Raw genomic sequence first — 27202 nt, 5'->3', positions numbered from 1 at the left:
CCAGGCCCGTCTATCTGAACATGCGCGAACCCGACGACCCCCTTCCCGTTGTCATGCACCCACACAGCACGCGCGCTCGCCGAGCGACCGCGCCGCTTCTCACAGCATGGGCTTGAGGTCCTCGGCGACGGTGAACGGCGCCTCCGTCTTGTTTTTGATCTCCTCGACCGTCACGCCGTCGGCAATCTCGACGAGCTGCAGGCCGTGGGCAAAGTCGACGTCAAAGACACCCTGCCCAACGTTAGCGTACATTCTCTCCCTCGTCTTCGCACGGCATGCACCTACCAGTTCCGTAATGATGCGCGAGACGCAGGCGCGGCCCGTCAGCGGAAAGGCGCACTGCTTGACAATCTTGGGGTTGCCCTTCTTGTCCGTGTGCTCCATGGTGACGACGACCTTGGTGGCGCTGGGGTTGCTGACGAGGTCCATGGCGCCGCCGAAGCCCTTGACCTTGCCGGGCAGCATCCAGTTGGCGAGGTCGCCCGTGCTGCTGACCTGCATGGCGCCGAGGATGGTGAGGTTGATGCGGCCGCTGCGGATCATGCCGAAGCTCTCCTCGCTGCCGAAGACGGCGGCGCCGGGGTTCAGCGTCACCGTCTCCTTGCCGGCGTTGATGAGGTCGGCGTCCTCGAGGCCCTTCTTCGGGTAGGGGCCGAGGCCGAGGATGCCGTTCTCCGACTGCAGCTGCACCTCGACCTCGGGGCCGACAAAGCCGGGCGCCAGCATGGGCATGCCGATGCCGAGGTTGGCGTACATGCCGTTCTTGAACTCCTTGGCGGCGCGGCGCACGATGCGCTCGCGCTTGGCCGCCGTGTCGCCCGAGCCGAGCGCCGACGTGGCCGACGCGTCGCTGTCGTCCTTGGCCCACGTGTACTTTTCAATCTTCTTGTCCTCGGTGCTCTGGATGACGCGCTTGACGTAGATGCCCGGCAGGTGGATGGCCTCGGGGCTGATCTCGCCGGGCTCGACAATGTGCTCGGCCTCGACAATGGTCATCTTGGCGTTGCGGCCCATGGCGCCGTTGAAGTTGTTGGCGGCGAGGCGGAACTGGCAGTTGCCGAGCTTGTCGGCCTTGTAGGCCTTGACAAAGGCGTAGTCGCCGTCGATGCTGTGCTCGAGCAGGTACGACTTGCCGTTGAACACCTTGACGTCCTTGGGGTACGAGAACTCGGCCGGCGTGCCGTCGGCCTTGTTCTTCAGCGGCAGGTCGCCCGTCTGCACGACCGTGCCAAAGGCCGCCGGCGTGTAGAAGGCCGGGATGCCCTTGCCGCCGGCGGCGCAGCGCTCGGCGAGCGTGCCCTGCGGCGTCAGCTCGAGCTCGACCTCGCCCGTGAGGTACATGGTCTCGAACGTCTTGTTCTCGCCAATGTAGCTGGCCACCATCTTCTTGATCTGCTTCGTCTTGAGCAGCTGCCCGAGCCCCGACGTGTCGGTGCCGGCGTTGTTCGAGACAGCCGTGAGACCCGTGAGCTCGGGCTTCTTCAGCACCTCGTTGATCAGCGTGTCGGGCACGCCGCAGAGGCCGAAGCCGCCGCACAGCAGCGTCGAGTCGGGCTTCATGTCCTTGAGGGCCTCAGCCGCCGAGGGAAACACCTTGTTGATCTCGAGTCGGCGGCTGGACGCCGAGAAGGCGCGCGCCAGGAGGGGTGTGGTCTGCATGGGCCCGTGTCAGTCTCGCTGCCTGTGACTTGGCTGCCGCCGGCCATTGACGACCGATGGTCGGGCGTAGTACGGGGAAGCTTACATTGGAGCCATGGCGAGCATAGGCTCGTACTGTCCTCATGCAGAGCGCGGCAGAAGACATTGTGTTGTGTAGGTGAATGGTCCCAATGCCTATACTGGCCTATACTGTGATGGACTGACTACCAGAGGGGTGGAGGGGTTGTAGCGATGATGAGACACACAGGCAGAGTGACCAGGGTCAGACTATGACGAGGGGGGGACGTTCAGGGTATAAAGCAGAAGAAGAGCAATGGGTAGAGAGTAGGTTCAGGAAGCGAAGCCGGAGGAGAGAGAGAGAGGAAGGGGGGTGGGAGAAGAGAAGGAGGAGCGAGCAACAACGGCGACAATGGTCGAGGTGCAGCCGGCGATGGAGGGCGACTTTATTGACCCGGCTGTTTAAACCGGCAGTGGCCGAGGTGAACGATCCAAAGGGGAAGCTGCACCTGGGTCCAGCACTGGGCCACTGGGCCACTGAGCCACTGGGCCACTGAGCCACTGGGCCACTGGGCCACTGAGCCAGGCGAGCCACTGCGGGCCACTGTGTGAGTGAGCCACTGGTGACCACCACTGGTGACCACCACTGAAGAGGGCTCGGGATGTGGCCCAGCTGCCGAGGATCGCTTCCGACAGCCTTCCGACGTGCGGAGTGCCCCAGTGCCCCAGGCTCCTCTAGCTCCCCTTGCTCCCCTTGCTCCCCCAGGTCCAAGGCACACACACAAGAACGTAGCATTCTTCCGCCGTTCCTCGTTCCCCGCATTGTTCCGTCGTCCGGGTAAGTCCTCTGCCGCGCCTCTCTTGGCGAGCACGGCCACTGTATTATGTCAGCGGCGACTGCCAGCATGTGGCTGGAGCTCTGTCGTCGTTTCGTCCCGCCTTATCTTATCAGAGCCCCACGCCGCTGCAGAAAAAAGTTCACGTCGAGGTGCAGGTGCGACCAGAGGCCGTCAATGGGGAGGAGGAGCTCATGCGTTTTGCGAGGGCATACGGTCGTCCAACACCATCGCACGACCACGACCACGACCACGACCACAACCCAAGGCACCTTCACCCGGCCCGCCAACCGACACCCCACGCCACCATGGAGTCTGGCGCCAAGCGACGCAAGGTCTCTCACAATGGCGACGCCCCCAAGTCCAAACGATCCGTCGCCATGGCCACGGCCAGTCCTTTCGTCCTGCAGACCGAAGAGCTCCTGAAGGAGGTCAAGGTCGACTACGCAGAGACCTTTGACGGCGCCGACGCCCTTTTGAAGCAGATCAAACATGTCATCGACGGCATTGCCCCGCAGGAGGCCGCCCCCGTACGAACTCCCCTCTCGACTCTACATCGAACACTCGTCTCGCGGCCGTGAACTACGCTGACCCCCCTGCCCCTCCCAGATCTCCGATGCCACGCGCAAGTTCCAGAAGAAGCACCACATCCAGATCCCCTTTCCCGACCCCAAGCCCGCCGCCGACGCCCCCTACAAGCTCGCCTACGCCAAGCCCGCTGCCTGCAATGTCGTCGGCAGCTACGTCTCGCGCACCATGATCCAGGGCCAGGAGGACAAGTGCGTCGACATGATTGTGCAGATGCCCGCCTCGCTCTTCCAGGACAAGGACTTCCAGACCATGCGCTACTTTTACCGTCGCGCCTACTATATCGCCAACATTGCCGCTGGCGTTCGCGAGGCCCTGGGGTCGTCTGTCGACCTTCTGTTCGAAAACCTCAACGAGAACAGCCTTCTGCCGATTTTGACCATCCTTCCCAAGGTCGAATCGGAGAGCGTCAAGAAGGGTGGCAGCAAGGCGGGAAAATCGGAAGAAGACGACTCAGAAGAGGAGGAGGGTGACGACCAAGACGATGACAACGAAGACGACGACGACGACGACGAAGCTGAATACGCCATCCGCATCATCCCCTGCGCCCCCGACGGCCTCTTCGCCAAGTCCAAGCTCATCTCCACCGCAAACAACAACAAGGCCGACGGCGCAGACGCCCCCACCCCGTTCTACAACTCGACCCTCAAGGCTGAGGAGACATTCGTCACATACCTGCGCGTCTTGACCCGCGCGAGGACCCAGTGCAAAGCCTTCGCGGATGCCTGCATCCTCGGCAGGGTCTGGCTCGAGCAGCGCGGACTCGGCGGCAACATCTCGGGCGGAGGCTTCGGTCACTTTGAGTGGGCCATCACCATGGCGCTGCTGCTGCAGAAGGGTGGCCGGAACGGCCAGGCGGCCCTGTCGTCTTCCCTCAGCAGCACGGAGCTGTTCAAGGCCACGGTACAGTTTCTCGGGTCCACAGACTTCGTCGCCAAGCCCTTCGTCTTTGGCACGTATGCTCGTGGCGAAGAGGCGGTTCGCGAGGCAGGCCCCGTCATGTTTGACGTGGACCGTGAGCTCAACGTCCTGTTCAAGATGAGCCCCTGGTCAGCGAACCTTCTGAAGTACCACGCCGGCATCACGCTGGAGCTGCTCAACGCCAATGTCGCTGACCAGTTTGAGGCAGCCTTCATCACCAAGGTCGATCTCCCGCATCAAATGTATGACATCAACATGGAGATTGAAGACATTGATCTCGAGCGCAACAGCGCCGCAGCAGACCGGCAAGGACCTTTCTGGAACTTCAGCACAAGGGTGCACAAGACGTTGAAAAAGGCGCTCAGCGACCGCGCCGCTCTCATCCACGTGAAGCTGCCGGAACAGTCTGCATGGGAGCTCGACACGCAGCCCGAGGCGAGTACGCCGAGCGTGCTTATCGGGGTCGTCTTTGACCTGGCCAACATGGCCAAGCCCATGGAGTATGGTCCGTCGGCCGAGTCGCAGAAGGAAGCCGCCAGGTTCCGTCAGTTCTGGGGTGACAAGTCGGAGCTGCGAAGATTCAAGGACGGCAGCATCCTCGAGTGTGTCCCTTGGAAACAGACATCTGCGGCGGGCATCTGCGAGGAGATTACCCGCTACGTGCTGAAGCTGCACGCGAGCGTCGAGGAGAGCAACATCCACTTCTACGGCGGCAAGACGCCGGACGGTCTCGAGTTCACGCCCGTCGACAAGGAGGCTTTCGACACGGCGAGGCGCGCCTTCCAGACGATGGAGCACGACCTTCGCAGTCTCGAGGACCTGCCCCTTTCCATCAGGCGGCTGGCGCCTGTTGTGCCCGAACTCCGCTACGCCTCGCTTCAGCCGCCCGTCATCGGCTTCCACAAGGGCACTGCCGTTCCTATGGACGTGACGCTCACGTTCGAAGCGTCGAGCAAGTGGCCTGAGAATGTGGTGGCGATCCAGGAGGCCAAGATTGAATTCCTGCTTGACATTGACAGGAGGCTGAAGGCCGCCAAGGACAACATCACAACGTGCCTCGGCCGTGACAATGCCGTCCGCGACTCGGACAACCTGGCTTTCCTCGACGTCGTCTACGAGAACGGCGCGGCGTTCCGCCTGCGCGTCCACTCGGAGCCCGAGGAGACACTTCTCGAGCGCCAGGCGAAGAACAAGACGCTCGACCCCTATGTTCGGCTCGCCGCCGAGGAGACGCTACACAAGATCCGTTGGCAGAACAATGACCTGCCGCTCCACACGCAGTCCATCGCCAGCTTCTGCACGCGCCTCCCCGCTCTCTCGCCCGCAATCCGCATGACCAAGCACTGGTTCAACAGCCACAAGCTGACGGGCCACATTTCCGAGGAGCTCATCGAGCTCCTCGTGCTCCACGTCTTCCTGCGCCCGCACCCGTGGAAGATCCCCTCGAGCGCGCAGTCCGGCTTCCTGCGCACCCTCCTCTTCCTCTCCCGCTGGGACTGGCGCACGCAGCCCCTCGTCGTCGACTTTTCCGACGACATGTCTCCAGAGGACGCGGCGCTGTCGCAAACAACGCTCGCGGCCTGGCGCGCGCGCGACCCCACCATGAACCACGCCGTGCTCTTCGTCGCCACTTCCAACGACCCAACGGGCCAGTCGTACACGCGCACGGCGCCGACGAAGCTGTCGGCGACGCGCATGACGCGCCTTGCCAAGTCGGCCGTCCGCCTCGTCCGCGAGCAGGACGTCGCGCTCGAGATGGACGCCCTCTTCGAGCCGTCCCTCGCCGACTACGACTTCCTCCTCCACCTCTCGTCCAAGGAGACGAAGCGCGTGCTCCGCGACGCCGCCGCCGACGCGGGTGCGCGCCACTCGGCGTTCAAGAACCTCGACGCCCGGACGGGCAAGGTGCCGCTCCCGCTGGCACGGCATCCCGTGGATGTGCTGCTCGGCGAGCTCGAGGCCGCGTACGAGGACAGCCTCATCTTCTTCCGCGGCAGCCGCGGGGACGCCGTCGTCGGGGCCATCTGGCAGCCCAAGCTCCGGAGGCAGGCGTTCCGGGTCGGCCTGCCATTTAACCTTTCGGCCGTCGGGGACGGGGCCGAGGTCGAGGTGAACAAGGAGGCCGTCTTGTTGGAGATTGCGAGGATTGGGGGGGACATGATCAAGAGGATCGAGGTTGCAGAGTAGACTGGGGGATACGCATGTCGGGCGTAACCTGCGCGTATCTACAGACCATGGTTGGATCTGAAGTTGATATCCTTGCTAATACCATTTGTTGAATTGCAGCTCGTTCATTGCAACACAATGTCGTCTGAGGTGTGGTGTTCTGTAGAAAGATGCCTGGCAGCGAGCTGGTGGTCCCACTAGACGGCTACCTACCGCGGGGCGACAAAAAGCCGCACTCACAAGGCAAGCTCACTGAACCGTGACACTATACTTGACATCGTCAACATCAGTTGGAGTTCTCTGATCTTCATGTATCGCTGAGGATCTAGTAAGCAGAGCATCAGAGCCTCTAATGGAGATGAGAGGTGAAGAGGGCCTGAAGCAGGAGTCTGTCTAGATGACACCTGCGTTTGGCAGATTCGGCGTGCGGCTTCTGTCACCCCTTGCCCGAGCGGTCTGCAAAGAGGACGGCACATCTGAACGAGATGATGATGATGATATGTAACACCACAACGAATCATATGTAGGCCAAAGGCGCCTGCGCCGCCGCGCCATCCTTGGACCGTCATAATCATATTCCAGTTATCCGCTGATTTACGGGATTCATTTCGTCCTACGGGGCAGGATTCTGTTTGAAGGTGATTCAGTTGCTTTGGTCCCGTGGCGTCAGCGCCTCTAGGCTTGGTGTGCTCGTTTGCATGTTCTCGGACCGGGGGCTCGCGTCTTGCCTATGTTGGTGTTGTTGTCTCTGGCTCTGGACTTGGGTTTTGGCTTCTGCACTGTCCGTGGTGTTGTGAGCGCCTCTCCATAGCTATGTGATCGTTGTTGCCCGTCATACGTTAGGACCCTTGTCCGCCCATATTTGGTGCTGTGGGGGAAAGCTTGTGGTCGTGGTGCAAGTCCAATGGAGCGTCAAGATGGTCATATTCCAGGTGTCCGCTCGCTTATGGGATTCGTTTCGCGTCCTTCGGGGGCAGGATTCTGTTAGAAGGTGGTTCAGTTGCTTTGGTCCCATGGCGTCAGCGCCTCTAGGCCTGGTATGCTCGTGAAATGTATACGGGCCGGGGGCATGTCTTGCCGGATGGGGGAGTTCTGCTCTGGTCTTGAATCCTGGCTTCGGTACTCTTTCTATAGTGCTGAGAGCACCTTGCCTTAGCTACCTATCCTACTGGCGTTGCTCGTCCGAGCTAGCACCTCTGCCTCTGTCTGCACAGCACTGGTGCCAATGGGGGCAGGCTTTTGGTCGTGGCTGCGAGCCCGGTGACACTATCTTGACGAGATGACCCAAGAAAGGGTCAGAACCAGCCGCGACGCTGTGCACGACACCGCTTGCTATCCTGCTCACATATCTGTCAAGCGTGTTGATGCGGACCGGGTCTCTGATCAAGGGTGCCTCTGTCTGTCTCTGTCTCAAGTACCCTCGTGTTGGTAATGCCAGCCCTGCGCAACTCACGTAACAAACCCAAGACCCTGGGATATCAATCATACAGCCTTTCAGCTCATGAGCGGCCAATCAAGTCCGGTCGCACATACATCCGCGGTCCTAAGCTCCAAATTTCCTAGTCAGCGTCTTGCCTAAGAGTTCCCATCGCAAGGTTCCTGTGACCGGGCTGGTTGATTCCCCTACGCCAGCCTCAGGCACTCAACCCGCAGCACGAAGCAGCCCAGCAACCAGCCGCTCAGAGTTCGTGCCCTGTCGATGAGCCACGAGCCAGCCATGCTCGCCAGAGGCGAGCTTGACTTTCATGCGTCATTCCGTACTGGCCTGCTGAGCTGATCCGGATGCGCATTGTCTGTCACTGCCTTCAACTGTACATGTCTTCGGATGCTGCTCGGGCTTTGTGGCCTTGCTTCCAGCCTGGCTGGTAAAACTTCTGTTGTAGTGCTCGTCATTCCTCCGGGGGTTCACATGTGCCTCACTCGCACATGATCACTCGTACATGATATAGATCGTTCCGCGAGCTTCGGCCATGTTGGATGTCCGGACAGCCCGGGCCGCTCGCCTGAGATTGGGCATTCGATCAACCCGAACAGTCGGCTTTTGCAATTCCATGCTGCAGGTCTGTTGTCGTATACAAGACGGACTTGGAACTTGCTACAATAACAGCCAGTCAGCAACTCACCAACAGCTCACCAACAGCCAGTCAGCAACTCACCAACAGCTCAATACAGCCAGTCAGCAACTCACCAACAGCTCAATACAGCCAGTCAGTATTCAGTCACACGCACCAACGCCAGTCAACTCACGCGGTACAATGCACAATCGAACGTGAATATCCCTACAGAATCAAACGCCATGCCGTGGTATAGATGTCCCGCGGTGCCGCACTGCACCTCGCCAGAAGCAGCCCGCCCGTGCTGGACATTCCTTCATTGCCCGTCCCAGCCCCTGTTCCAGCTCATCTCCCATCTTGTGCCCGCATACGTCTGCGGCTCTCGTCTGCCTCTCGTCTGCCTCTCGTCTGCCTCGTCTGCCTCGTCTGCCGCCGTCGTCTACAGCTTTCGCCTGCGCCTAGTACTTCAGCAGCTTCTGGTCCTTGCCGTCCTGGACCTGCTGCGTCGAGAAGGAGCAGAACTTGTCCTTGATGGCGACGACCTCGTACGTGCCCTCCTCGCTCGCGCGGATCACGGTGCTCGTCTCGTACGAGACGCCGCGCTTCGTCTCGAGCACCTCGACCTTCTGGCCCCGCTTCGGGTTCGAGCTGCGCGTGTACGTAAACTCAAACGGCGGCGTGCCCCAAAAGTCAAAGTGAATCTCGACCTCGTTGCCCTGGTGAATGTCGACGCGCGTCTGCTTGCCCTTGCTGATCCGCACGGCGGGGAGCGGGTGGATCGTCTTGGTGATGCCGACCGACGCCCGGCACTCCGAGGCCTTGTCCGAGACGGACGTGATGGTGAAGTCGCCCGGCGTCTCGGCGACGCGCCGGAAGCTGGTCGTCTGTGACTTGGCCTTGCGCTGCTGGCCTTGGAAGTCGTACCAGATCTCGAACGGCGGCGTGCCGGACAGGGTGTAGGCGATGCGCTCGCCCACGCAGAAGTCTTCCCGCGTCTCGAGGGGATAGATGGCCGGCGCGTCGTACAGGTGCACCTGTACCGAAGGCGCGTTGAGGTCGTACCGCTGGAGGCAGCCGCGCGCGTCGCGGACTTCGCGGATCCGCACGTGCTGCACGCCGAGGTGGAGATGCTGTCGCGGCATCTGGATCGAGTACGAGTTGGTGCTGATGCTGGGGATCCGGTACACCTCGGGCACCGTGCCTCCGTGGTGCTTAATCTCAAGCTCGAGGTAAAAGGGCGCAATGCCGGTGAGCGTAATGGGAATCTTGTCCTCGTTGTCCTGCTCCGACTGGCAGTACTTGAACGACTGTCCAGGTTTCACAAAGGACGCAGAGGGCTTGGCGTTGACGCGCTGGCGCACCACAAGAGGCGTGAAGTTCTTGTCGCTGTCGTAGAGAACGTCTGCCAGCGCCGAAAAGGTGTACGTGTACTCGCCAGCCTTGGACGTGTCCATGGCGATGGTAGCCCGGTTCTGAGCAGCGTCGAAGTCCTTTGTGCTCCTGGAATCGGCGCCGCGGAGGGGCTTGTGGCGGACTGAGTACTGGACGTGGTAAGGCGAAGCGCCTGCAACTGTTAGCATGAGAAAAGCAAGGCTTAGGGCCGCCGTGAGACTCACCCGCAAGGTTCAGATCGAGGCCGTCAATGTCGCCCTCGCACACGTCAAGTTTGGTGAAGCCAGATGTCGCAGGCGAGATTGTGTCTGAGTGGACGAGGCTGATCTCGGGCCGAGCATACCAGTCCACCTCGAAACGCGATGCCTGGGGATCGACCGTGCCGGGGCACTGCTTATCAGTCACGTCGACAATCTCATAAGTACCCTTGGATTTGACGACGATCTGGTCGTTCGGCTTGGTCGCCACCTTTTGAAGTACCTCGCCGTTGCCGTGGAGGTTGCGGTACGAAATCGTCCATGGCGCTTCACCCTGGAGGCGAAGAGGAAGATTCACCTTGGCATCTTCGACAGCCATGACCTTTTGCTTCTTCTCGGCCAAGCCGAAAGCTGCTCGGGGTCGCTGTCTCCTGACGGATATCTTGACCTCGTTCTCCAGATGGTTGCGGCAGCCGGCCTTGTCCTGCACGCTGCTGAGGGCGAGAACATGGTCTCCGCCCTTGGTGAATGGCGGTGTCTTGATCTTGTAATGTTTCGACTCGATGCCGGTGACACGCTCCGTCTTGCGCTTGCCATCGTGTACGAGCTCCCACTCCAAGGTAAACGGAGCGTCGCCCACGAGACCAATGTTCACCTCGACCTGCTCTTCCAAGCAAGCGTTGATGACGCCCGTGTTGTGTTCGATGCGCGCCACCGCCGCTGGCTTGACATTTTGTTCGAGCACCATGTCGGGGCCAGACAGCGTATGCCCCTTGTAGATGGCATCGTCCACCGACTTGAAGACGTACCTGTGCAGGCCAGCTTCTGTGGGCCGAAGCAGCAGCTGCTGGCGATGGCCCTGCACTTCGGCGTATTCGGCCTTTCTGCGGCCATTGTGCTCGACGTCCCAGCGGACGACAAAAGGCGGCGTGCCGGTAAAGTCAACATCGACTCGGAGGCCGACTGAGTTGCCGGCGCACTTGTCGGGAATCTCCTCGGCGCGCAAGGAGAGAGTTGGCTCGAGCGGGTTGAGCAGGAGGCACGATGAGGGTTCCTGAACCTCGCCTTCGCACGAGCCAGAGGAGATAGAGGTCAAGGTGTAGAGGCCGGGTTCGGAGACAGATGGCTTGTCCTTCGAGTTCTTGGCCGTGTACGACCCTGTCTTGACCTGATCACCATGTTCTCCGCCGCTCGTCAGGCTGTCGATGGGCGAAAACTTCCACTCCAGCGTGTGCGAAGTATCCTCGGGAATTTTGCCTCCAGAGGAAGGGATGTGAAACGCGATGGGCAGCCTCGACGCCTTGCCCTTAGCAACCTTCAGAGGCGTTCTCAGATCGCATCCCCTGAGTTGGGCGCTCGGACGCTCCTTGACCTCGAAGTTCCGGACGAGGTGCTTCGGGCGAGGGTGATAGTCCAGGTCAGGGCCTCCATCGCCATACTTCTGCACGTTGCCGAAACCGTCGTGAACCTCGGTCACAGCGTACTGCCACTGGCCGGATGTGTCAAGGGTCTCGTTCAGTCGGACCTCGACAGCCTGGGGCTTGACCCAGGCAGAGTCGCCGCTCTGGGGAAGCACAAGCGCCGATGATTGTGAGCCGAGGAGAGGCGAGGCAAAGTCGTCGGGCTGCAGGCTCTGGAAGTGGAAGCTGTGGTCCTTGCCATTGATGGTCCTGCTGTAGTGGATCTTCAGCGGCGGGGTGCCGGTGACGTCGATGAAGAGGTCGGACAAGTCTCGCTTGCAGCGATCGGACGCCTCCGTCTTGCGGAACTCGACCTTGGGGCACGGGACGATGTAGGTATCCTTGGTGACTCGCTTGACCTCGAGCTTGTAGTTGTCGAGCACCTTGCCCAGGCGGTAGATACCAGGCTTCTTCAGCGGAATATCGACGGAGACGGGGTTCGAGTCGACCATGAGGTCCTTGATGCCCTTGGCGATCTTATTGACCTCCTTCTTGGTCATCCGGATCGTCTCCTCTTCGTCGGTCTGCAAGTCGATACGGATGAGCTCGATTTCGGCGGGGATGGTCGAGTTGAACTGCAACGGCACGGACACAGTATCGCGGCCCTCGCCGAGGCAAAAGGGGATCTGCTCGTAGTTGAGCACGGCGGAGCTGGGGCATGGTTAGCATAGGCGCTCGACAGAAGGGACATGGCAACGCAGGGCTTACCCCTCGGGAAGAATGTTGATGATCTGCCGGCCCATGATGAGCGAGTGGTTGTGCAGGATGGAAGAGACCTTGACGCTGTGCTCGGAGACGGAGATCTCGCGGTCATAGAAGATCTTGAGGAAGCCAATGAGCCACGGCTGCCAGGGCAGGCCGATGTTGAACATGAGCAGCCAGTTTGTGATCGAGTGGAAGGCCCAGACGCTGAGGACGGTGGTCTGGGAGAGCTCGAGCCAAGGTATCCTCATCTCGGGGAGGCCCATGAGGAAGACAAAGTCGATCAAGACCCATTTGAAAAAGAGCCACACGGACATGTCGTTGTCCTCTATCAAGCCGACATAGTCGTAGAGCTTCCACGCCCACAGGATGACGTACACCGCGGCGGCGTAGAATCGCTGCTGCGGGCCATCGAGGAAGGTCAGAGGTATCAGAGGCTCGACGGCTGTCGACGTTTGCGCTGTCGCTGGCGCCAGTGGCAGGGTGGAGGAGAGTCGGGAGGGTCGTGAGGTGCGCGAGGCCGCTGATGGAGGTGATTCGGAAGGGCTGAGAGGCACTCTTCGCCTCGGGGCTGCGGTCCCTGGGGTTTGTGGGAAACCACCAGTCCGCTGTCTGGGTGTGTCGCTCATGGCTGCATGCCGGTTGGGATCGCAGAAAGGACGAAAGGTTGGGCAGCGGGCAGAGGAGCCTGCTGATGTGGTGTAGGGGGGATCAAAGACCGACCATAAATGAGACGCTCCAATGTTGGGAGAGCTTGGGTGGTGGCGCTTGGGAAAGGTCAAGGAGGCCGACTGGCGAGTGGAAAATGATGGCTCTGCGTGAATGAATGTCTTCACGTCTCTGGACGCGACGGGTCCTGGAACAACACTTTCTTTGGTACGTGGGGCACAGCTCCTGGCAGCTTGGTTTGTTGACGGTTCGTGATTGGCTTTTTGAATTAGATAATCGATAGTGAGCTTTGACACAGGGCAACATTGGACAGCCTCGTGGTAAATTGGATGCAGCGCCTGGTGTGCGGTGTGAATCTGCTGCAGCACCAGGTCGCGGTGTGAATCTGCTGCAACACCAGCTCGTCGCACAGGGTCAATGCGACGACGGGGTTTCTCAGCGACGCCGTAATTATAAAGGCATGCCCTTGCTATCATATGTATCCTGCTTATCGTCGTCAGAGCGCTTCAGCCAACTCGCCCTACCTTATTCTCCTTCTCAGAAAGCCATCTACTAGGATGCTGCAATGATTCTTTGATGCTACGACCCAGCACATCCACTTGACCAGCTCTCTCTGTTTGATGATCCCGACAGATCGCTCCCTCAGTCGACGAGCCTCGTATCTGGATGTTGCTCTGGAGCGATGTGATAATCTGCAACTGAAGGTGTGTATACAGCTTCTTTCAAGTTGCCTGAAGAACATGGCCAAGCCCTACGTGGAAGGCTCGCTCTTGCGGCGCTTGGCTGGTTCTATTATCATCACTCTCAATATCGGCCTGATTTCTGCCTGCTGCAAACAACTCCCCACGTTCATGTATTCTATTGACGAATGGCACAATGTGGAAAAGTCCGTCATATTGTAATGGGATCCTTCCACCCTGAAGTCCTGAACCTGCCAAAACCCTATTTGTATGACTTGCACCTACCACTTCCTCCTCGCCTTCACACCTCATCTTAACCCACCTTCCGTCACTACATCTTTACCCCAAGAGACTCATCATCCCATCACGACTGCAATCTCTCTGCCCTTACCCACACACGCCCATTCTCATGTCCCTCGTCACCAAACCTACACGGCGCGCCCTGGGTCGAACTGATGTGGCTGATCCGCATGATGACTCGGCTATTGACGTTTCCGAAGGTCCGATTACAACAAAGTCTCCGGCTACCGTCGCTGACGAGCCCGATGAGCTCATAACTGTGACGCCCTTGCCGACTCCCGCCGTTACGTCTGTCGTCAAGTCAAAGGGCAAACGGAAGCGAGCACTCCTTCCTGATACTGACTACGACGCAACCGACGAGCTCGCCACCATGGACGACACCAAGGGGCCGAAGCGCAACCCCAAGCGCAAAGCCACCGAGGCCATCGTGACGCGGAACCGTTCGTCGGAGGATACCCTCAAAGAGGCCCTAGCACCCGTCACCACGGAGGATATCCACCAGTGGACCGGCTGGTGCGAGCTCGAGTCTGAGCCGGTATGCACTTGATTTGTTTATTTTATGCCCCTTCACAAGTATCGTGCAGCGTCACTGACAGCTTGGCAGGCTTTTTTCAACGCCATTTTGCGCGACTGCGGCGTCAAAGATGTCAAGATTCAGGAACTTTTCAGCCTCGACGAGGATTCTCTGCAGCTCCTGCCCCAGCCCGTCTACGGCCTCATTTTCCTCTACCAGTATTTCGCCCAAGACTGCGAGGTCGACGACGAACAGGGCCAAGACGACGGTATCTGGTTTGCCAATCAAGTAGCATTTCCCCCTCCCTCCTACCTTTATGTTTTGAGCCCTCCTGACAGACAGCAGACAACAGACAATGCCTGCGCGACAGTCGCCATGATGAACATTGTCATGAACAGCGACGTCGAGCTGGGGCCCGAGCTGCAGGCCTTCCGCGACGCGACGAAGGACATGTGCTTCGCCCTGCGCGGCCACGCCCTCAGCCAGAACGCCCACATCCGCACGATCCACAACTCGCTCACGCGCAAAATGGACCACCTCAACGCCGACCTCTGTCTCAGCAACGGCGCCGCGGCCTTTCAGAAAAACGCCAAGAAGCGCGCCAAGGCCGCCGCCGCCGCCGGCACCACGACGCCCAAGAAGAGAAAGAGCAGCGCCGCGGCGACGGCGACGCCCAGGCGCAAGAAGAAGACCAAAGTCGACTCAGACTCGGGCTTCCACTTCATCGCCATCGTCCCCCGCCACGGCGCCGTCTGGGAGCTCGACGGCCTCAAGAACGGGCCCGTCCGTCTGGGCCCCGTGGACGACGACGCCGACTGGGTCGCGGCCGCGACGCCGTTCATCCAGGACCGCATGCGCCAGCTCGGCGAGGACTCGGTCCACTTCAACATGATGGCGCTGTGCAAGAGTCCGCTGGCGGCGGCCGCCGCGCGCCTCGCGCAGAGCGTGCGCCAGATGGAGATGCTGCAGGCCCGCGGTCGGACGGCGGGCTGCGGCGCCTTTCGGGAGCTGGTGGCGGGGAACCCGCCGCCTCTGGCTGCTTCTGCTGCTGTTGCTGCCGAGGGTGACGAGAAGGAGGACGAGCAGCTGGGGAAGTACGGCCTGACGAGGGAGCACGTGGACAAGGCGCCGGTGGATCCCCAGTTCGCGTTCAAGGTGAACCATTCTTCCATGGCGACCGAGGACCTGGTGAGGGTGTACGACGAGCTCGTGATCGTGCAAAAGGTCGCCATGGGTGAGTGCAGGGACGAACGGGGCGGGCTGCGCGTGGATGAGGAGAGGCTCCAGGGCCGGAAGAGGGACCACATGTCGGCCATCCACAGGTGGCTCGAGGCCATGGCTAAGCATGAAGCGCTTGGCGAGATGCTGAATGTTTGAACCTGCCAGAATGGCAGACGGATACGGTGTCGAATTCTCTGTTTGTCGGGGAGAGGAGAAAGCCTGCCGTCATCGGTTGGCGGGCCAGGGTACAGTAGCGTACAATCATACGAGCCTGATGAATACACAGTCGAGGATAAACAGCCAATTTGGCTGCTGAGCATGGCAATGTTGATACGTGTGAAATGTCTACGCCAAGCGTGTACGGAGCAGAACGACATCCGCATCTCTTCGTCTATGTTTAGCAACCGCCCAAACCAAGCTCTAGTCGTCCGGAAACTCCTCCGTCATGTTCGACACGAAAGCACACGTCGAGCGATCGAACCTCTTGAAGTAGAGCCCCGCCTTCTCAAACCGATTCGGAGCCAGATCCGGATCCGTGACGAGCTCCAGATTATCGGCCCTGGCCACAACAGCCGGCGGCCCGTCCTCGATCCTGTCGACGAGGTCAACGTACAAAGACTGGAGACGCGAAACGAGCCGGACACTTACATGCAGTTGTAAAAGGTGATGCCCGCGTGCTGGATCCACCCGTAGACCAAGCCGAGTCTGTCGTACCGTGCGTGCCGCACCACCTGGCCGATGCGGAAGGTCATGTCCGGCACCCGTCGCCGCGGCACGGGCGACTCCTCGTCCTCCCTGCGCATGGGGCGCGTGAACTCGCTGGCCGAGGTGCCCAGTATGCGCTCGCTGAGGGGCGAGTAGTACTTTTCAATGAGCCACACGTCCTCTGTGCGGTGCGCATTGAACCAGAAGGCGAGTTCGCGGCTGCTCTCGCCAAACTCCTCGGGCGCGCCGGGCGTGAGCAGCAGCGTCGCCCAGGCCTGGGCGTAGACGGCGAGCTCGAGGTTCTCCGAAGGGTGGCCGTGCAGCATGTTCCCGGCGCGCAGAAACGGGTCTTGGCCGCGGTGGTAGGTGTACGTGGCTTTGATGTTGGTGGCCATCCGCACGACGAGCGTCGCGGCGGGCGCGGGGTGGAGGAGGCTTTCCAGAGACCTTTGCCAGCCAACACCGAGCACGAGGGTACGCAGCGAGTCTTTGGATACTTCATAGTCTGACGCGAAAGGATCCAGATACATCTCATCAATTGCAGGCTCAATATTTTCCTCCCCCGTCTCCGCCTTGACACCGTCGAGATTCGTGTCGCGCGTGGCATACACTACTGCATGTACATGGCCCGGAATGGCCAGGCAGTGCGCGTTCAGACCCAGGCGTTCCGCGAGGCAGCAGAAGATGGCCACGGAGATGAGAGGTAGCGACTCGTGTTCCTCCTGTCGCAGGGCTTGGCCGATGAAACAGTTTCTCAGATTCCGATAGTTCTTGTGAGGATCGCTCATGCCCGTCAGATTATGCGTTCGAAGCCATCGGTTCAGAGCCAGTGACTTGTCTCGCGTGCTTTGTCGCTCAAAGCTATGTTGAGAGGACCGGAACTCAAGGGCTAGGCCATCGAGGATGCGGGATACCTTGACACCATGTCAGTTCATGCACGGCGCCGGGCGCAGTCAACCAAAGACCTACGTGGTTCATGTCGCCCGCATCATCCTGGATGACAAACATGTCCAGAGCAGAGAGAGCCGACTCCAGAGCGCGCGGTCTTCGCCACGGGGGGTCTCGCCCGCTGGCCACGATATCCGGATGGCGGCGCAGGCTGTCCCAGACGTCGAGAGCGAGTCCTCGGCGGAGGCTCGCGAGAAGGGCCTTGCTGTGATACCTGAGCGCTCGTTTCAGTGATCGGAGTGGTGGCTTGGGGAATACCTATCAGTTCCTACCGCCTGGCCAGCACGTCGTCCGCCGTGTCAATGGTGTGACATTGCTCGAGCAGGAAGTCCTTTGCGTCATAGCCGAGGAGGCAAATCTGCTCGAACCTCCTCACGCGGCCGAGCTTGGTGGCGAGAATGCCGTCGAAGAGGTTGGAGATGCGGGCGTTGGTCGCCTTGCGTACGAGGAACAGCGCCTTCCAGTCGACGTCAGAGACCTTGCCGTCGAGCTTGGCTTGGAAGTCATGGTCAGGCCCCCAGTACTTGAAGGCCGTCCGACAGTGCTGGCGCCATAGCAGCGGCTCGTTGGCGATCGTGTTGAGTCGTCTCGAGAGCAGCTGAACGCTGAGCAGGTTGTTCTCCGGCGATACGTAGGAGAGAATGTGGTGGATGATCTCATCGGGGATCTCTTCCAAGGTGGGCATGGTGGCGATGTGAGGGAGGCGACTTGCTCAGCGTGTGGAGGAGTAAGGGACAAAAGCCGGCGCAGACGTGGTTGAAGAGGTTGGAAGAATAGCAGAAGAGGGTAGCGAGAATGCTGGATGAACTCTGTCAAGATTCAAAATGATGTGCCGTATATTTAAAGGATCTCCTGCGAGGCAAACGGAAAGGAGGGGTCGGTCCGGCTATGGGGTCAGTTCAGTTGGAAATTGAACCCGTCATGGTATGGATGACCCCTCGGTTGGAGAGCTCCCTGGGGTTTGCCGCGAAGAAACCTGGCACCTGGTAGCTATGTGCCCGGATAGGGTAGCTCGATATTGGTTGCAGCGCAGATCTAGACCGGCCTGGGACAGTCTTGACCGCCGAGTGTGCGCGTCTTGGTGTGTCGTTGGATGACCCTGGGATGGATGGGCGGCTGAGTCGCTCTCACGTGGAAGCTTGCAGCTTGGAGATGCTGCGGCTGTGACGCTAACAGACGCAGGGTTCTCCACCCTTGTGGCATGAGTTTTGGGCCATTCTGCTGGCATTTGCTGGGCGTAGAGACGCATTTTGGTGGGTGGGCGTGTCGAGGGGGGGCTTGGGGGGCAAGGGAGCTCAAAGAGGCACGATTCATCGGCGCCTGGTCATGTGTGCGGGGTAGTTTGAATTGGTGTCTTGATTGGCCGACAGCCTTAGTCATGATTACCGCCCAAGAAAGTAAACGAAACTAACCCAATATGGATGGAATGTCAACAAACTGGGGAAAACGCGCCTCGTCCATTGCATCACGGGCGCAAGAGCCACCCTCGCGATTGCAAGTTGAATCACGTCCATATTTCGCAAAGCAGGCAAGCACAAGTCGCGTTGTCACCTACTCCGTTTTTTTTTTACTCTCAGCCTTGCACCGCGACGCAGTTGAAAGCTTGCATCGTACAGTTTCTATCGCCAGCCTCACAACTGCCGAGCTTCACGTGCTATACTTGCTGGTCTACAGTTCTTTATGTTTCGTTGCATCCATGTCTCTACGCACGACGAGATAAACATACATTCGACTTGCTAACCCACATCACCACCACCACCACCACAACATCAACTCGCCCCCCCCGAGCCACCCAACAATGGCACGACCCGGTTATGGCGGTGTCCTCGACACGCCAGGGACCAACGTTGGCGACGCGACATATCTCGATCGCCAGCCCGACTTTGACATGTCGCAAGAAGTCTCCTTCCAGTCACCGGCCAAGGACAAGAACATCTTTCAACAGCTGCGCAACGGACGACCGAGCCTCCGCACACCACGCGGTCGCGGACCTCTGGCCGACCGAAGAAACCTGCCGCTGCAGGGCGCCGAATTCACGCCCATGCTCAAGTCGGCCACGCGGAACAGCGCACGACGCGCCGCCTTTGGCAAAGAGAACGGCGCCGTGCCAGCGACGCCCGCCGCCCTTGACAGGATCGAAGAGGACCTCACGCCCATCCCCAACGCCGACGCGTCCATGTACTCGCGCAACGCCTCCTACGTCGACAACACGCTGCCGCAGGTCGACACGAGTAGTGCCAACTCGACCCCGCTCGTACCACTGCCGAGGAGAGGAGACGGCAAAGGCCCCTTGCAGGACGGCAACCAACTGTCGCTGCGCGAACAAGAAAATGTCATTGACCGGATCGAGAAGGAGAACTTTGGCCTGAAACTCAAGATTCACTTCCTCGAAGAAGCCCTGCGAAAAGCCGGGCCCGGCTTCAGCGAGGCGGCTCTCAAGGAGAACACGGAGCTCAAGGTCGACAAGGTCACCATGCAACGCGACCTGCAGAAGTACAAGAAGCACCTGACGACGGCCGAAAAGGATCTCGAGAGCTACCGTCAACAGATGCTCCAGCTGCAGGAGAAGGCCAAGAAGAAGTATGCCGACGAGAAGCAGTTGGCTGAGATTGACCGTCTCCAACAGTCACTGGAGGAGAAGGAATCAGATATAGAGTATCTGCAGCGCCAAGTGCAACAAGAAAAGGGAGATTCGGCAGAGGTCGAGAAGCTGCGAGACGAAATCGGAGACCTGGAAGCAGACTTGCGCGAAAAGGACCGCCTCATTGGCGAACACGAAGACCAGGTTGATGATCTCCAAGCCAAGCTGAACGAGAAGGACGAAGTCCTGGGTGAACGCGAAGACGAGATCGAGGATTACAAAGCCAGGCTGAAGAGGGCAGAAACAAATGCTGCTGGAGAACACGACGAGCAACTCAAAGATCTCGAAAGCAAACTGCAAGAAACGGAGGCCCAGTTCAAGCACGCACAACGGAGGATGATTGAGATGGAGCAGGAGGCCGAAACGCAATCCCGGCAAGCGCTGCGAAGAATCACCGAACTCGAGCAAAAGGCCGAGGACGAGTCCAAGCAGGCTCAGCAAAAAATTCTCGAGCTCGAACGAAAGGCCGAGGCCGGTTCGTCGGCCAACGACGAGTTGGAGGACGCCAGAGACACCATTCAAGACCTCGAGGCCAGCATCCGACGGTTGGAGGCTCAAGTCGACGAAATCCAAGACAAGGCTGACGACGCCATTTCGAACAAGAAGAGGGCAGAGAGCGATTTGCAAGAGCTGCAGGAGGAGATGGCCAACAAATCAGTCGTCACTAAGGGGTTTAGTCGTCAAAAAGAAGAACGACTCACCCGCCTGCAGAAGGAGCTGGAGCAAGCTGATGAGAGATACGCAACACTGGAGAAGGAGTTTTCTCAGGCAATGACTGAAAACCGCAGCCTCAAATCATCCATCCAGGAGACACGGCAAAGCAAGGACCTCTCTGAACAAGAGCACCATTCTCTCGTTACGAAGGTCGAAGAGCTAAGGAAAGAACTTCAAGCGCGGATTGACGAGAAGAGCCTGCTCCAGACACGACACGACGCGTTGACCAGCGAGTCTGCCTCTCTGCAGCGTGATGTTTCGCGGTTGCAGAGATCCGTCGATGAGTTGGAAGAGAGCCTCTCTCAGGAACGTGATCATGCCCTGGGAATCGAGACACACATTCGCAATCAGTTCAAGGGAGATATCGACCGCCTCAACGACGAAATTTCGGATCTTCAAGCCGAGATCCGCGAACGAGACAACTTGTACGACAACGACAGCGAGAAATGGGAAACGGACCGCCGCACGCTGCAGTCGGAGCGTGACCGAGCACAAGAGAAAGCATCGAGCCTGGAAAGCACTATTGCTCGGCTGCGCGAAGCGGAGGGCAACCTATCCGGAAAAGAGGCACAACTTCAGGAGGCGTTGCGAAGTGAGGCTGAGCGTCACAAGAACGAGCAAGCCAGTCTCAACCGCCAAATTTCCGACCTGCGACAAGATCTCGACTCTCGACAGTCGATGCTCACGGAGTTGCGCAATGAACTTTCCGCGACGCGAGACGATCTGCGGCAAACCCAGGTTGACTACAAATCACAGTCAGAGAAGATCGAATCACTAGAGGATGAGGTCGAGGTTCTGCAAACGACACTGGATGAAGAGTCTGAACACTCCCGCGAGGAGCTTGAAGCTGCTCGACGCGAGTGCGAGGACCTCAAGCAACAACTCGAGTCCCTTCGCCGCACTGCCGACCTGGCCCGTGGTACCGCCAGCTCATACCAGCAGAACGAGACGCGCGCCAGTGCGTCCCTCGAACGACTGCAGACGCAACTAGATGACTCAACCGCCCAGGTGGTCAAGCTTGGCAAGGAGAAGAAGGACCTGCAGGACCAGCTTGCATCTCTGGATCTGGAAATGCGCTCGCTGAGGAACTCGCTCGCTGAAGCGAGGGCTGAGCGTGACGAGGTCGAAAGTGAAATGAAGAGGCTGCAGCACTCAGGCGAAGAGACTCTACGCGTCGATCGCGAGAGACTCGACCTGCGGACTGCCAAATTGAAGCTCGACAACGAGGTGCGCCGCTTGAAGGAGGAGAACAACGTGCTCATGGAGCAGAGGAGATCGCTCGAGAGATCGCTGGAAGATGAGATTGACAAGTCTGCGGAGGAGGAGGAGCGTCTCAACCAGGAGATCCTCCAACTACAGTCCAAGCTCAGAGAGGCGTCGTCTTCTGATGGACCAGAGTCTTCATCCACGCGCAGGACCATCCGCGAGCTTGAGCGACGCATCCGAGACTACGAAGATCAACTCGCCGCCACGACCAATGTCCCCGTCGGTAACGTCACGGAGGGCAACAGCGAGTTGTCACTTGTCCGTCGCGACCTGTCAACTGCCCGACAGAGGGAGCGCGAGTTCTTGCAACGTGAATCAGCGCACAAGGACATTGTCAAGAACCTCAAGCGACAGATTGCAGACCTCGAGCGCCAGGCCCACGAGGCCGAAATGTCTCGTCTCATCGCATCGCCAAACTCTTCCAGCACGTCCGCTCGTCCGTCGGAGGTCAACAGCCTCCGCACTCAGCTCTCATCAGCTCAGCAATCGGTGCAAGAGTTCAAGACCAAGGCGCGCGATGCCGAGCGCAAGATCGGGCAGATCGAGCGCGACTTCCAGTCCCGCCTCGACGACCTGGAAGACCAGAAGGCGTCGCTCGAGCAAGCCCTCGAAGACGCGCAGCGTGACGCCGACGAAGTTACGGTCCTCCACGAGAAAGCCCTCCGCCGTCTCAGCCAGAAGCTGGACAAGTCGGAACGCGAGCGCAAAGCCGCGGCCTCGAGCCGCCTCAACCTCGACAGCATGTCGTCCGAGCACCGCAACCTCCAGGAGCTCCTGCAGCGGTCCGAGGCGGAGACGGACGCGCTCGAACACGACGTGCTGCAGCAGCAAGACGCCATCGACGCCCTCTCCGCCGCCGAGGCCTCCCTCCGCCGCAAGCTCGAGCGCACGCGCAGCGAGCGGGCCGCCTACAGGCTCACAGCCGAGAAGCTCCAGCGCGACATTCGCGAGCTCAAGGCCGCCGCCGACACGGCGCCGCAGGGGCCCGCCGTGTACGACACGCTTAACGAGTCGGCCATTGACACGGTGATCCGCGCGGCCGAGGGCGCCGAGGAACGTCACGGCAAGGAGCTCCGCGGCATGGCGCTCCAGATGGAGTGGATGCAAGCGCGCTGGGAGCGCGAGGTCAGCATGCGCGCCGACGCGGCGTACGCCAAGAAGTTCCTGCAGCTGGAGCTCGAGGTCGCTCACACATGGTACGTCCACTGTCCCCCGTTGCAACAGCAGCAGCAGAAACAAAACGCAGCTAACCTGTCTCTTCTCCCCGCAGCAACAAGGCCCAGCTGCGCGAACTCGAGCAGATCCGCACCGAAGTCCTCGGCAGCCGCCGCGCGCTCGCCGCCCCGCCGCCGAGCCTTGCCGGCCGCCTCGCCCGCCCGCCGGGGTCCCGCCCGACCTTCAAGGCCGTGGCGACGATGGCGCGGTTCGTGGCGCGGGCCAAAATCTGCGCGCGCGAGTGGGCCAAGCACGAGGCCACGCGCAAGAAGCTCGCCGACAGGGTCGAGGAGATGCGCCGCATCAAGAAGAGGAGGGGGCTCAAGGTCGTCCGGGAGGAGGAGGCGCACGCCGTCTGAGCGCTGCGTGGGTATGTTGTTGTTGTCGTCGGACGGGAAACGATTCCGCTGGGCGAGGAGGGTCTGGATGGCGGGACGGGGGGCACGATATGCTATGCCGCTTGTTGGCGTTGTTTGGGTACAATGCGTGCACTAGCCCTTGAAAGGGCAGGGATGGACGGCGTCAAGGTTATGATGGGTTTTGGGGTTCGGGTTTTGCATGAGAGGGCTGGCTTGGCCAGAATGAAGAATGTCATGATCCCGCTTGTGCGACTTTTTCCTTCAGTCATGTTAGCAGTGGCTTTGTGACTCGCGACATGTCGGCAGAGCACCATCTTCCTGTGGCAACGGCTGCTCCGACGAGTTCATTGACACCTCTGCACCAAGTTCGGACCAAGATGGTTTGACAAGGTTGCATTACGAGTATGCGCTGCTACTACAGAATCGTGCAACTACCAAACTGGGCCACTGCTTTCTCACTTGTCCAACAAAAACATCGCCAGTCTCCATTGAATCTTTCCGAAACAAAAACACATCCATCCCACTTCTCTTCGTGAACCAAAAATGCAAGGCCTTTACCCTCCCCCTCCTTCCTGCTCTTGAAACTGCCACCCTATCCAGGGGTATTCGCTGATTCGAGCCCAGTGAAGCGAGCGCTGAAACTTTTTCATATACAAGACGGGGCCGTAACGCGTGAGGTATGATTACATGACGAAGAGAAGATTCGTGTCTGTGGTCGTCAGTAACGAACGAGGCACCATCTAGGCGAGAGGACTTACTCAGCGGGTGGCTGCAGGACAGCTGAGGCTTCTGCGAGTACTTGGCCTCGAGCTCGTCACGGATGCTGTTGAGCAGCTGCACATAGCTCTGCTGGGGGTTCTTCTTGAGAGACGTGATAAAGGCCCACGACATGGCACCGGTGGCCTGCTGAGCAATAGTGGCGTCCGCACTATAACGGTAGTTAGCATCCGTACCCACATCGTCGACGCTTGCTCCAGGAACAAGGATGCTTGGTGGCCCTCCGCACTTGCGGCGCGCCAGTGATCCAACGTGACTCGTCGCCCCAGACGCAAAATCGGGCCACAACATGGGCCGACTTCGCGTCTAGGACGTAAAGACAAGAATCTTTCCTATACTGCTAAAACGGAAAGGGGAAAAAAGCCATAATCGAAAAGCTGGCTGGTGGCTGCCAGTTCTTGTGTCCCCAATGGACTCCCGTCTCCCAAACTCCCAGCAATGCGGTGAGCACCGACTGTGTGAAATCGCTTTCCTCCCTCTTCTATAAAATCAAGACCAACATCCAGGTTTTCGTCGTCAAACATAAGAGACATATATGCTGGGGTATACATACGAGGTTTGGTCATCCTTGCTGCCGGAGAACATAATGACGTCTGCCGGAGACGTCTTGGTGGCCATGGTACGCTGGTGAGCGTCATCGCCGTTGGTGGCCTTCTTGAAGAAACCCATGATATTGTTGGCCACGCCGCTCATGTCGCCCTGCGTGTACGACGAAATGACACCCAGAAGACCCTGGCCGGCCTCCTTGGCCAGGTTTGGCTCCTTGAGGATGCCCTGGGTGTTGTAAACGTAGGGAAGGTCGAGGGCGGTACCGGAGTGGCACGAGTCGAAGATGGCAGTCAGCCTGACGCCGGGAGGCAGAGACTTGACCATGATCCTGTGCATCTCATCATCGACAATGTGGCCGACCTGGCGGAAGTCGACAGGATACACGACCTCGTCGTAGCCATCGTCCTCATCGCCATCGAGATCCTTGGTCTGACCGCCATGGCCCGAGTAGTGGAAGAAGAGAGAGTCATTGGGCCTGGCATCCTTGACCAGCCAGTGCATGGCACGCAGCAGGTTCTGCTTTGTCGGCTGGCTGACGGGGTTCTGCTGATCATCCGTCAAGATAACCATGTCCTCTCGCTTGTATCCAAAATTCTCCACCAGATAGGCCGACATGTTCTTCACATCGTTGATGCAGCCCCGCAGCTGGCCGCGCTGGCCAAAGTAGTTGATGCCGATCAAGAGCGCTTTCCTCCTGCCGGTGCAGTTGGAGTACTGGAAGTTGTAGTTGCTCGGGGCGCCATGGCCAAACTGCTGAGGCGTTGTCGGAGGAGGCGCCGGAGCGTTGTGGTTGCCGTGGACGTAGGCATTTGAATTGACTGTGGGCATGGCGGGTCTGCTGTTGTAATTGGGCTGCGGCGGGCCGTAGCCGCCGTTGTAGGGCTGTTGCTGCTGTTGCTGAGGCGGTGGCTGATTCGGTGGTCAGTGTGACAAGTCCAAGACACGCAGCGTGGGACGGACGACGGCAATTGGGGGAATACTGACAGGTCCGTTGTAACCGCCATACTGCTGGGGAGGCGGCTGGTTGTAGCCGTAACCAGGACCGGGGCCGGCGCCGGGCGGAGGGCCAGGTCGAGGCTGCTGGTAGCCATTGTAGGTGGGCTGTTGCGGTCTGCGGTGGAGGATTGGGTCAGCAAGGCTCAAGGCTGTGCACCAGATGAGATCCGAAGTGGTCGAGGCGCACAGAGAGAGAGAGAGAGACGGAGGGAGGGAAAGAGATGAGCGTTGGGGTTGCTGTCGCGTGGAGGAGACCGAGAAACATACGGGTAGTAGCCGCCCTGGTGCTGCTGGTGTTGCTGCTGGGGGGGGTAGCTCTGCTGAGGGGGGCCGTTGTGGTAACCTCCCCCGTGGTAACCCTGACCCGGATAGCCGGACATGGTGATGGACGGCGGGCGGTATGGGCAAGCAGGCCTCGGTGACAAGATGAGCGGCGCGAGGCCGTCAAGGCGACTCGAGGAGGTGGGTGACGAGGTCAAAAGTGAGATCAGTCCTCGATTGACACGGACAGGTCGGGATGGCGCGTGGCTTTATAGACGGCGAAGGGGAAGCCCAGGCGAGAGACGAGAGACCAGGCGTCTAGGCGTCTAGGCGTCTATGAGGTGAATGTCGCGATGGTGTGGAGCGGACCGTTAGCGGAGGCAAGCGAATCCCTTGTTCAGCAGGAGCCGAGAGAGGGGAGGGGTGTTCGAGAACAGAGCTATTGAAGATTGTATCGTGATGCTCCGGGTGCTAAGAGGAGTGGAGGAGGGACCAGACCAGACCAGGGGGGGTGGGGGTGGAAGGGTCAAAGGCGAGGTGAGCGACGCGGGGGGAGGCTAGCGATGCGAGAGGTGTGTCGAGCGAGGCGGCAGCCGGAGATGTCCAGAACCGCGTCGGCAGTCGTTAGGGCAGGACGAGGGCGAGCGGTGTGGTGCGGTGCGGTGCGGTAGGGTAGGTAGGGATATAGAAGAGAGGAAAATGAGGGGAGGGGGGAAGGTTTTCTGGGTGTGTGCGAGGGGCAGAGAGAGGGTCGGTCGGAGAGGGTCAGAGGTCAGAGGGCCGCCCAGAACGAGAAGAGGAGGGCCGATGAAGCGAACGTGAGAGAAGGAGCAGGACCGAGACCGAGACGACAGTGGAAGTTGCTGGTACCTTATTCCTGCCTCGGGACAATTTTCCATGTCCCAAAAAGGCCAGGAGCTGCTGCTTGGCCTGGCTGTTGTCTGGCAGCGACGAGCGACCTCGCCGTGGCTACCTTCCCTTACTCACGCAACTTCAGCTTCCACAGAGTGGGATGCCACACATCACTGCCTCTTTCGCTGCCTCGCTGCTGGCGCTGGAGCTGCCACTGCCACTGCCCTGCCCATCGTGCGCTTGACGGCTCGGGCGGACTTGCCGGGTGTGGGGCATCTTAGGTCTTGGTCTTGGGTCTTGGGTCTTGGGTCCTGGGTGCTTTTAGGTGGGATCAGATGTACCGTGTCATTGGGCACTAACAAGGATGCGTAGGTAATCTTGGGCTAATCTTGGGGGCACTCTTGACGACGCCGAGGCCCGAGTACCTACCTAAGCAAGCTAAGGTACATACCTACCTACCTAGCTAGATACCCAAGGCAGCGGCGTGTCAGCGGGCAGTTTGCTGACTCTGGCAGGCGCAGAGCAAGCTGACTGCCCCGCCCCATGTGCTGGAAGTACACACT

At 59.6% G+C, this 27202-nt stretch overlaps 7 protein-coding genes across 7 annotated transcripts; 3 read left to right on the top strand and 4 right to left on the bottom strand.

The window, feature by feature from the left end:
* Positions 1-99: 99 nt before the first annotated feature.
* On the bottom strand, positions 100-1804 carry D7B24_000763 (uncharacterized protein; the record flags this gene model as incomplete). Its single annotated transcript, XM_028635015.1, has 3 exons — positions 100-231; positions 286-1653; positions 1745-1804. 3 exons carry the CDS (start codon positions 1802-1804, stop codon positions 100-102), a joined length of 1560 nt encoding a protein of 519 aa, XP_028492397.1.
* Positions 1805-2800: 996 nt separating this feature from the next.
* NOL6 (Nucleolar protein 6) lies at positions 2801-6188 on the top strand (the record flags this gene model as incomplete). Its single annotated transcript, XM_028635014.1, has 2 exons — positions 2801-3022; positions 3102-6188. The coding sequence occupies 2 exons, from the start codon at positions 2801-2803 to the stop codon at positions 6186-6188; spliced, it is 3309 nt and encodes a 1102-aa protein (XP_028492396.1).
* Positions 6189-8679: 2491 nt separating this feature from the next.
* On the bottom strand, positions 8680-12601 carry D7B24_000761 (uncharacterized protein; the record flags this gene model as incomplete). Its single annotated transcript, XM_028635013.1, has 3 exons — positions 8680-9785; positions 9838-11921; positions 11979-12601. The coding sequence occupies 3 exons, from the start codon at positions 12599-12601 to the stop codon at positions 8680-8682; spliced, it is 3813 nt and encodes a 1270-aa protein (XP_028492395.1).
* Positions 12602-13381: 780 nt separating this feature from the next.
* Positions 13382-15512, top strand: BAP1 (Ubiquitin carboxyl-terminal hydrolase bap1; the record flags this gene model as incomplete). The annotated part of the gene is made up of 3 exons (XM_028635012.1): positions 13382-13527; positions 13673-14156; positions 14226-15512. The coding sequence occupies 3 exons, from the start codon at positions 13382-13384 to the stop codon at positions 15510-15512; spliced, it is 1917 nt and encodes a 638-aa protein (XP_028492394.1).
* Positions 15513-15776: 264 nt separating this feature from the next.
* On the bottom strand, positions 15777-17694 carry D7B24_000759 (uncharacterized protein; the record flags this gene model as incomplete). Its single annotated transcript, XM_028635011.1, has 4 exons — positions 15777-15948; positions 16005-16975; positions 17031-17223; positions 17282-17694. 4 exons carry the CDS (start codon positions 17692-17694, stop codon positions 15777-15779), a joined length of 1749 nt encoding a protein of 582 aa, XP_028492393.1.
* A 1113-nt stretch (positions 17695-18807) lies between these two features.
* Positions 18808-23204, top strand: LAMC1 (Laminin subunit gamma-1; the record flags this gene model as incomplete). Its single annotated transcript, XM_028635010.1, has 2 exons — positions 18808-22826; positions 22901-23204. The coding sequence occupies 2 exons, from the start codon at positions 18808-18810 to the stop codon at positions 23202-23204; spliced, it is 4323 nt and encodes a 1440-aa protein (XP_028492392.1).
* Positions 23205-23887: 683 nt separating this feature from the next.
* Positions 23888-25906, bottom strand: MCA1_1 (Ca(2+)-dependent cysteine protease; the record flags this gene model as incomplete). The annotated part of the gene is made up of 5 exons (XM_028635009.1): positions 23888-23913; positions 23963-24132; positions 24535-25439; positions 25515-25641; positions 25794-25906. 5 exons carry the CDS (start codon positions 25904-25906, stop codon positions 23888-23890), a joined length of 1341 nt encoding a protein of 446 aa, XP_028492391.1.
* Positions 25907-27202: the final 1296 nt, after the last annotated feature.

The sequence above is a fragment of the Verticillium nonalfalfae genome (assembly GCF_003724135.2).
Source record: "Verticillium nonalfalfae strain VnAa140/NRRL 66861 chromosome Unknown scaffold_111, whole genome shotgun sequence".
NCBI lineage: Eukaryota > Fungi > Ascomycota > Sordariomycetes > Glomerellales > Plectosphaerellaceae > Verticillium > Verticillium nonalfalfae.
The sequence above is the reverse complement of the archived record's forward strand: the minus strand, read 5'-3'. Positions and strand labels throughout refer to the sequence as shown.